General features: G+C 46.2%; 1 protein-coding gene across 1 annotated transcript; it reads left to right on the top strand.

Annotated features, from left to right (window-relative positions):
* Positions 1-51: 51 nt before the first annotated feature.
* LOC121684535 lies at positions 52-3,619 on the top strand. Its single transcript, XM_042064596.1, has 4 exons — positions 52-289; positions 1,428-1,555; positions 1,842-1,974; positions 2,187-3,619. The coding sequence occupies exons 1-4, from the start codon at positions 52-54 to the stop codon at positions 3,617-3,619; spliced, it is 1,932 nt and encodes a 643-aa protein (XP_041920530.1).
* The last annotated feature ends 6,873 nt before the right edge of the window (positions 3,620-10,492 follow it).

Raw genomic sequence — 10,492 nt, forward strand, 5'->3', positions numbered from 1 at the left:
TCCGACGTTCGCGAAATCAACCAGTCCGCGTATCGTTTGCCAAAGACAAACATGGAACTAGAAATCCACGCCTCTTCCAGCGATCTGGAGGACAACTTCGTCCCGCCAACACCCGACACCCAGGGCCCTCCGCCGGGCGAAAATAATCCTTATCGTTCCCCTCGCCGCCAGCGTAGGGAACCCAGGACACAGGGTCGCAGAAGGTGCTCCTCTCCTGCCCCCGTGCGGGGCAGTATTTCCCGCTCAGCAGCCTCAACTCGCGGCAGCACCAGGACCCAGCGCCAGCAAGGCGACGACCCTACCCACTGGACAGTGGCTCGCATCCGCAGCACCCTCCATTCCCGCGGCATCGCGTTCCGTAGGTCGGATAGGAAGTTCCATCTCCTCCGCCTGCTAACGCAGTCGGATAGCCCGGTCTTTTCGCCCTCCCGCTCCCTCACTTTGTTTTCCTCCCCGGACCAGGAAGCAGGCTGCTCTTTCTGGCATCCCGGCGCGGTTCTTTCCGCCGGCCATTCAGCTGGACGAAGCACACACCACCAGCCACCTCGCGAACCGGGCACGCCGACAGCACTTTCCGGCACCACACGCTTCAGAGCGTATCATTCCGCTGCTTCAGCCACAGCCACTGCCACGTCAGCGGCTCAGGCCCATTCCCGCCGACTTTCTTCCCGCCGCATCTCCGCCGTATTTCCGGGTCCAACCCCACTTCTCCAGACGGCCCCGGTAGGACAGCGTCGCTACTCCCCCCACCCCTTCTTTCCCTCCCCCATCCACCTCCCCTAGCCAGGACTCGGTCCAGGGCTGCCCACCTCCAGTCGTTCCGACGACTGCTCCCTCCCTCCCCCCTTTTCCCCCTCCCCTTTCCATTCCGGGAGCCACGTCTGTACTGCACGCCCCAACTCACCAAGCGTCAGTTAGAAGATTCACCTCGCTAGCTCCCCATCTCCCTTACGAGTTAGCGAGCACCTGGTCTCAGCCGGCGCCGATAGCGACAGCGTCGCTATTCCCCCCTAACCCTCTCTCCCTCCCCGTCCCTCTTCCCGCGACCCTGTCACAGGTTGCTCCACTTCCGGTCGCGTCAGCGACCGCTCCCTCCCTCCCTCCTTTTCTCCCTTCCCATTTCTTCCCCGGCCCCGCGCTAGACCAGCCCGCAGCAGCGGGTCATCATCAGCACTCAGCGAGTGCTTCGGACCACGACGTCCCGTTCCAGCTGCATAACTATTCTTTAGCCACAGCACAGGCCCTGCCACCGCCTCCCCACGCTGCAGCATTCGAACCACCACCCGTCACAGCGTCCACCAGGAACCTCATCTTGTCAGGTGCAGACGTAGACCTTTCTACCATTCTTCCCTCCCTTCCTATTCCCTCTCATAACCGGGATCTAGTCTGCGGCGAACTGGTTTTTTCTCTTAAAAATTCTGGCCCAGCATCAAAAACCCTGTCATTTCCCGAGTTCACCGTAGCGTTTACTTACTACACGGAAGTCATCTGTTTCGCGTTCCCCAGCCGACGCAAAGAGCTGAACGACTACCTGGCCATCATCGCCGGTCTAGCTGTATCCTACGGGGGAGCTCATTTCTACACTTATCACCGCCTGTTTTCAGCTAAATGCGCTGCCAGAGTCGGCCTCTGGAACCAAAACCCCTACTGGGGCGCGCTCGATATGGAGCTCCATAACCGCGTTTTTCTAGGACTTAAGCCATCTTGTCCCCTCTGCAATAGCCCCAGTCACGGCGCGGCCGAGTGTCCACTAGTCAACCCCGACCATCAACTCCCCAGCACCAGCTCCACAGCCCCTAAATCCTCATCCTATGTTCCCCGCATCCCCGATGCTACGGCAGGAGAAGCCAGGGAAGAGGACGAGCGTTCCTGGAAAGGTCGAGAAATCTGCCGAAAATTTAACTTCGCTCAGTGTCGCCAATCCTCCTGCCGTTACCTCCACGTTTGCAGCTACTGCGCAGGCGCCCATGCCAAGTCAGTCTGTTCCGCACTCAAGAACATAAATAAAAAGTTTAAAAAGTATCTCTCTACTCCAATCATTGTTTCTGCTCTCCATTCAGAACTTCAGTCCAATCCAAATAGGGAATTTTGCGACTATTTGACTTTGGGGTTGAAGCATGGGTTCCATCCAGGTGTTTTAGCAAGACCGTCTTTCGTTTGTAAAAACCTACAATCTGCCGTCAAAGATCCGGAGGTAGTCACCTCACTCCTAAGCAAAGAGGTCGAATCTGGTTTTATGATCGGTCCGTTCACCAAGCCTCCATTCCCAGTCTACAGGATCAACCCCATAGGCGTAGCTACGCGCAAATACTCAGGGAAAAAGAGACTTATCATCGACCTCTCAGCTCCGCACAATAGTACCACTCCCAGCATTAACAGTCTGATTCCACTAGAAGAGTTCTCGCTGCACTACCACTCTGTCGACGACGCTATCGCTCTGATCAAAAAGGCAGGTAGACGTTGCTGGCTAGCTAAAGCGGACATCACCTCAGCCTTCAAAGTCATGCCCATTGATCTCGAATTCTGGCACCTCTTCGGAGTCAAATGGCATAGGAGATACTATTTTGCAGTTCGCCTCACATTCGGCTGCCGCAGCAGTCCCAAAATTTTCGATACGCTATCAGAAGCCCTGTGCTGGATTCTCCTAAATAACTATAAGCTCCCATTTCTCGTTCATCTTCTGGACGACTTTCTAGTAGTTATCCCCCATTCCTACCCACCGGCCCTAGGCATCTCTACGCTAATTGACGTATTCAACAAACTGGGAGTCCCACTCTCAGAAGAGAAGATGTGCGGTCCCTTATCCAGACTCGAATTCCTCGGCATCATTTTAGATACCGAAGAATTCTCTTCATCTCTCCCCAAAGAGAAAAAAGACAGAATCTCTTTACTGTTGAACGAGTTTATAACCTCACCATCTCACACCAAACAAGAAGTTCTCTCCCTTCTAGGCCACCTCAATTTCGCCATGCGAATCATTCCCCAGGGCCGCCCTTTCATCTCGCATCTCCTAAACTGCGCCTCAGCAACCCCATCTCTCGAAGACGTAGTATATCTAGATGCCCAGTGCCTGGCCGATCTCAAACTCTGGAGGATGTTTTTAGACGAATGGAATGGTCTGTGCATGTTCTACGACGACTGCCAATCATCTCCAGAAGACCTCCAGTTGTACACAGACGCAGCCCCCTCAATAGGCTTCGGAGGCTTTTTCAAAGGGCGCTGGTTTGCATCCCCTTGGCCACTAGAGTTCAGAGAGCTAATAACGGAAAACGAATCGTCAGCCGTGTTCGAACTCTACCCCGTAGTCATTGCGGCCCTACTCTGGGGGAAGGAGTGGACCTCCAAGAGCGTGCTAATCCACAGCGACAACGAAGCCGTAGTGCACGTCATAAATAACTCGCGCTCAAAATCGCCTGCGCTTTCCCCTCTTATTAGGCGTCTAATCTGGATAGCAGCCAGCTACCAGTTCATTATAAGAGCCGCGCACGTCCCCGGCTGCCACAATGAAATTGCTGACTCTCTTTCTCGTCTTAATTTCCAAAGATTCAGAAGCTTGGCTCCAGAGGCGGACCCGTACCCTACTCCACTCCCCAGCTTTTCGGAGACCATCTTCCTATAAACCACCCCCTCAGTTATCTTCAGCCCATCACGGCCGACCTAGCCCTCCAAGCCCTCGCACCCAGGACCATGCAGTCCTACTGGACTGCTTGGTCGTGCTTCAAACAGTTCCATGCAAAGCACTCACTACCATTTCCCAGTTTCGATGCAGTCACCATATCATAATTTATCACCTACGCCCACACTTCACTCGGGATCAAAGTCTCTTCCATTAGAGTCTACCTAGCTAGCATTCATTTCTTCTACAAACTCCTCCACGGCTCCGAATGCCCTTCCTTCTCCGACACCAGGATAGGCTTGTTAATCAAAGGTATCCGTAGGCAACAGCCAGTCCCCCAAGACTCCCGCCTTCCCATTACCTCAAGCATTCTCGCCACCTGCCTTGCTACCCTTTGCAAAGGGTTCATATCACCACATTCCGATTTCACCATCTCCGTTATGTTTATACTGGCCTTTTTTGGGCTGCTGAGATGTAGCGAGTTTACATGCCCTTCGTCTCTCTTCATTCCCGATGTCCACCCGTGCATCGCAGATCTAGAGCAGCTAGACCAAGACACCATTCGATTTACCATCAAACAGAGTAAAACCGATCAGTTCCGAAAAGGACACTCCATATTAATTTTTAACTCCACCTCAGATCTTCAGCCTTTCCAATACCTGTCTCACTACATCTCATACCGGTCAGCTCAAGCTTCGTCTACTAGCCCGCTCTTCGTGTCAGACGAAGGGCTACCCATCACTCGCCACAGATTCCAGACTCTCTTAAAAAACATTCTAGTCGAATCTGGTTTTCCCGCGGATCGCTACTCCGCACACTCCTTCAGGATAGGAGCTGCCACAACAGCTGCGCTCAACGGCTTATCGGAGCAACAAATTAAAATACTGGGCCGTTGGTCCTCGGATGCCTACCAGTCTTACATCCGCTCCAATCTAGCGGATTTACGACTCGCTCAGCAAGCACTTATGTAGTTGGTAGCGGCCTTTCTCTGTGATCTTTTGGGGTGCAAGCGGTCATCGCTCTATCGCGATGTCCGCTCCAGGCACTCCAGGACCACGGACAGCTACCTTGCCAAACACGCACTTCTCCCATACATTCTAGTCTAGCTGAAGCAATCATATAGAAGGGCGAACTAGTGAAATGATGTTTTATAAACAAAGTTCGGGTGGAGCCTTCGGGATGATTGACAGCAATTAACTCACCCACTGCCGCCGCAGGGTAGGCCTATTTAAGCCGACCTCCTTTTCCATACGTCACACGCTCCGACGTTAGCGAAATCATCCCCCCTCCTCCCCCTACTCCTCCATTTCACCAATTGCCCTGTTACTCATCCTCCTTACACAGGGGGGTGCAAGCGGTCATCGCTCTATCGCGATGTCCGCTCCAGGCACTCCAGGACCACGGACAGCTACCTTGCCAAACACGCACTTCTCCCATACATTCTAGTCTAGCTGAAACAATCATATAGAAGGGCGAACTAGTGAAATAAGTGCTATGCATGTCATTTTAGTGTGTTAGCAATTGGAAAAAACTGTAGCTCATGTAGTGTCATTTTGAATGGCAGTGTTTTGAAATGGCAAACATGTGAATTTATGAAAAAAAACTGTAAATACCAAATGTTGTGGTCTAGAATATGGAAAACTTGAGTTTAGATATAATAAGATCAGCAGTGATCCATTCCTTTGTAAAAGGCAGGCTAAACCAGGCACGTAACATTCCGTTTTTGGAGCATATAAAAAATATAAAAAAAACAGTTAGTTTACACCATAATCAACAGGCACGTGCTATGGGTGCCATGTTCTCATTCAGGTGAAGCACTGCTACTTGGGCAGTGTGATTTGCACGCAGCACCTGAAAAACTCCAGTTTTGCTTCTGCAAATCCCAAGTAGCAGTGTGTTGCCTGAATGAGAACATTATTTCCAAGTATATTTGCTAAGAAAATCACTGTCTCATTTTACATGGGTATTTGGACACATTGGAATTATACTAGTCACAAGAAACAATAGAAAAATGTTGGAGTTTTTTTGTCACTTTTGGGAGTTGATTCTGACCACCACAATGAACTATGCTAAGCTAGGTTAATGGTGGGTGCGTCAGACTGAGTTACAGCATGCACAGAGATGAGAAGGGCATGTATCATCTTATATAACTCTGGGGGAGATGGTGAATAAGCTAATTTCCCCAAATGTTGGTGTATTCCTTTAATCAGTCGTGATATAAACCCATGCACCTTCTATTGTCCCTGCCTGGAAACACACAGTGCACATATGTGAGCATCATACCATACAGACAAGTATGAGAGCTACTTCTGTGTAACTATTCAAAGTGACCTGCTTATGAAAAATACATAAAACCACATACTGGGATGTCTGACATAATTCTGTTTTGCACTCTCTCTCATCATGATGATGTATGCTTCTGTAGTGGAAAGCTTTCATGCTCCTCCAGCATCAGCACCAATTTGGCACCACCATAGTCTCCTCAGTAAATTAGGGTTACCGGTGCACCCATAACACAATAACTCAACATGCACAGTGCAACTGTCTGTGCTGAGAAGAAAAATGGACAATTAATAGGTTCTTTGCAGCAAGGAGAGCCAAGTTAAAAGGGAGCATTTAAGGTGACCGTTGCTGTAGACCACACAAGTCTATCAGAATGGCTGGATTGTTCCTTGTACAGAGACAGTATTTTTACAAAATTTCCAGACTTTGTGTGAAAGACAGTGTTGACAGGGGATCTACTTTGATTACTGTCCAAGAACTGGCATTTGTTTTAAAGTCCGAGGATCCATTTGAAATTCAATATACAGAGCTTAAGTCACTGTTCCTCCTGCTATCATGGTAATAAATCAATGTTGTAATGCAACAAGATAGGGAAGCTGCAATTGCCTAGTCCTATGTCTTTTTATTATGACCGCCGCGCAGTGAAGCGGCGGTCATATAGGTTTAGTCAGATTTTTTTTTTTTTTTTCTTTTTCGCATGCCCAAATTTCCGTCAACGATTCCTGTGACACTGAAAGACTGGGGTACACGAAACTTGGTGGGCATGTAACCCTACATGGATAGCATGGAACCATCATTTTTCGTTTTGATCTGTAGCCCCCCCCCGCTGGACTGGACCCCCCGAAAGGAGGGTAGGGCAGACACAGTTTTCTGTGAATATCTCGAGAACCGTAGGGTTTAGGAGGACCATTTTTTTTTGTATGTTGATCTCAAGGGGCCATGTCAACCCATTCCATAACTACTCATTTCATGTATAGCGCCACCTAGTTAAACACAAAAAAGTAAAAATGAGGTGTTGTAATCGCAGGTATCTGTGACCTAACATGGTCAAAACTGCACGAAATTGGAAGTGTAGGAGGATCATTATGACACCCTCTGAATGCACGCCAAGTTTCGTGGAATTCCGTTCATGGGGGGGCCACACAATAAATTAATTTATGTTACTATACACCAACTGGCCTGTAGGTGGCCGGAGACAGTTTTCTGTGAATATCTCGAGAACCATAGGGCCTAGGAGGTCCACCTTTTTTATGTATGTTGGTCTTAAGGGGGCATGTCAACCCATCCCATTACCACTTATTTCATGTATAGCGCCACCTAGTTAAAAATGAAAAAGCAAAACATTAGGTGTTTTCTTCACAATATCTCTGGCTGACAAGGTCAAAACTGCACGAAATTAAAAGTGTAGGATCATTATGACACCCTCCGAATGCATGCCAAGTTTTGTGTACTTTCGTTCATGGGGGGCCTTACAATAAAATAATTTATGTGTACATTTAGTGATGTACACCAATAAGGATTCCCAGGACAATGAAAGACCGGGGTACACAAAACTTGGTGGGCATGGAACATATAGCATGGAACCATCGTTTTTCGTTTTGATCTGTAGCCCCCCCGCTGGACTGGACCCCCTGAAAGGAGGGTAGGGCAGACACAGTTCTCTGTGAATATCTTGAGAAATGTAGGGCCTAGGATGACCAATTTTTTCCGTATGTTTGCCTCCTGGGGTCATGTTAACCCATTTCATGTGCACACATGTGCACAAACAGATACACACGTACACACATACATTCACAGTAATCATACGTATGACACATACTCACACAGTAGACATATGTACGCATGCATGCACAGGCACATACGCAGGCACACACACAAGCACGCACACACACACACACACACACACACACACACACACACACACACACACACACACACACACACACACACACACATAACATAAACATGTACATGCACACATGCACACAATTCAAGAATTTCTCAGAATTATGAACAGGCAAGATGGAGGTGGGGTTGTATAAAATGAATTTTACATGTGAAATCTATGAACTAATCATGTTTTGGTACTTGTTGTCTAGCAGATACCAGTGAGAATTGAGTGTGGATAATGCAATTTAGTGAGACAGTTAGAATCATATAGGCCTTTCAGCGTGATTTATTTTTGTGGAAAAAATGTGCTGGACTGGGCGGCGGTCATATTTTGTATGCGGTACATCTAGTTGTATACATTGCTATGCTCTCCCTAATGTGCTTCAGTTTAAGATGCTTAAGTTAGAGGAATGACAGAATTGCAATGCAGTCCTCAAGTCATGCAGTCCTCCTAACAGTAAAGCCCTGCAGTAAAGTGTCCAATAGTCTCCGTTTCCCCCATATTTCAAGGTGATGTATTATTTTATCACTTTAGATGAATTCTCTTCTTTCCAGAACATAACCAGAGATGTGTAGTCATTAGAGCCAATACCTCATCTCTCGTAGCGATAGTTCTAAAAGCCAAATGGGAATGGAAAAAATGTATAGTGCACATATCACAAATCAAAGCTACTGCTTAGGTTCATTGGGCCTATTTATTTTCTCATTCTTGTTCTCTTATTCTCTGTGGATAACAGCATGCTCTAGCCATACTTCCTTTGTCTTTGCTGTATGATATTTTCCTGACTTTCAAGATACACCAACTTTTGGGGGAATTAGCTCATTTCCTGTGTAGGAGTTGGATAAGAGGGTTGTGAGGCAAGAGGACACAGGAGTTTTTTTTTTTTTTAAAGTGCGGTTTTATTACCCAAAAATATTGAAAAAATTAAATAAAGACCAAAATTGATAACTAGGCCTTTAAAAATAGACCAACAAAATGTAACTGAATATAAGGATAAATACATAGATGTGTAACACAATGTTAACTGAACAAAAAACTGACTTCCCACAAAGACACAGAGGGGAACATATGGCCAAACCAAATAACATAGAAGGGAAGGGGTAAACAAAACTAACACTTAATGACACATTCAAAGCAGAACCCCCCAATTAATACTAATTAATTATAAACTCTGGACAATTATCATATTTGGTTTATAATTCATGACATTGTCTCTTAAAACTAGGATAGCAATTCTACAGATATTAGCTTTTTGTTTCACAGTAATATCACATATTCCTTAAGGGGGGCGTTTTCCCCCATTCTACCCCTATATGTACTGTAATCTACCGCTATCAACGTCCTTTTATGTAAGTCCCTCCACTCGGCGGCCATATTGTAACTCTTTTTGGGCACTTATCGGTCATATATTTTGGCAGAAATGCATGTGCGCAAGGCTTCACGACACTTGCTCCAGCGGTGAGAACACAACACATGATTGGCGCGATGTATTTACAACACACCACATGATTGCCACAATGTACTCACATGCCGACTTTTTTGCCGTGGAAGTGTAGACAGCTGCCATATTGGCGTTACAGACTAACCCCGTGCATTTCTATGGGGGATTTTTTGAGTGCTGTGTCTCCTCATTAGAAAGTATCAGCTGCCGTCAAAATAACCTACAATTAATGACACCTTCATTTGGGAGACACAATTAGCTAGACATATGCTATACATCTTGATGGTAGGTTAAGATTTTTACCATTTGTACCTGTCCTGTCCATATTTCAGTCATGTTTTTCTTCCTTCTCACATCTAGTGGGAACTCTGTGTGTAGGAATTGAATGCAATTCATATTTACTGTTAATAGGCAGACCTTAAATTGGCATAAGACCATAAGGGATATTCCACCATTAAAATGAAACGTGGCAATTAAAGTTAAAAGTGGTATCGCCAGACTCACAGAATGGCTGGATGAACTGGAGAAAGGTAGAAATCAATTGTTTAACTCGAGGGGTGGTGGAAAATAATTCCCCAAATGATGGAATATCTCTTTAAACAGTCCAAAACAGATACCTTCAACATTTTCAAACTGTAATGTGACAGGTGCAACATCTGGTAATTTGAGTAAAGAACTGTGAATTGTGAGCAGCTGGACAGGGTCACCAAATTACAGTTCAGTTGATGGAGAATCCACAATAAGCACATAGACAAATGGTGTGTGAGCTGTGTTCTGATAAGTTGCCTGCAATGCATGTGAGTTTAATTAGTATTAGCATATGAAATTAATGTATCACTTCTTTTTACATGTTTGACATTAGGCTTATTTCTTTTAATCCTGCCTCTTTTGTTAAATTTGCAATGTGATATTTGTTTTTTTTATTTTATTTAAGGTAGCATTTTTTGTCATGCAAATATGAAGGGGTATGAAAACAAGTTGGACATGATTCACTTATGCTCTCTCTCTTCCTCACTAACACTCTCCTTCTCTCACACACTTCCTTCTCTCTCTCTCTGTCATGGGTAAAGTATGAGATTACTGAATCATAAAGCAACATCCCATTAGAAGCAAACACTGACAATGGAACAAAATCCCCTCAGGTAAAAAAAAAAGATGACAAAAAATGATTCATTTGTGGTGATTCATATTTACAAACGACATGTTTTTCAATCTCTCCTCTGTTGTTTTAATGCAGATAGGCTGTGATCAAATGTATCTG

The sequence above is a fragment of the Alosa sapidissima genome, chromosome 15, assembly GCF_018492685.1.
Source record: "Alosa sapidissima isolate fAloSap1 chromosome 15, fAloSap1.pri, whole genome shotgun sequence".
NCBI classification, from domain to species: Eukaryota; Metazoa; Chordata; class Actinopteri; order Clupeiformes; family Clupeidae; genus Alosa; species Alosa sapidissima.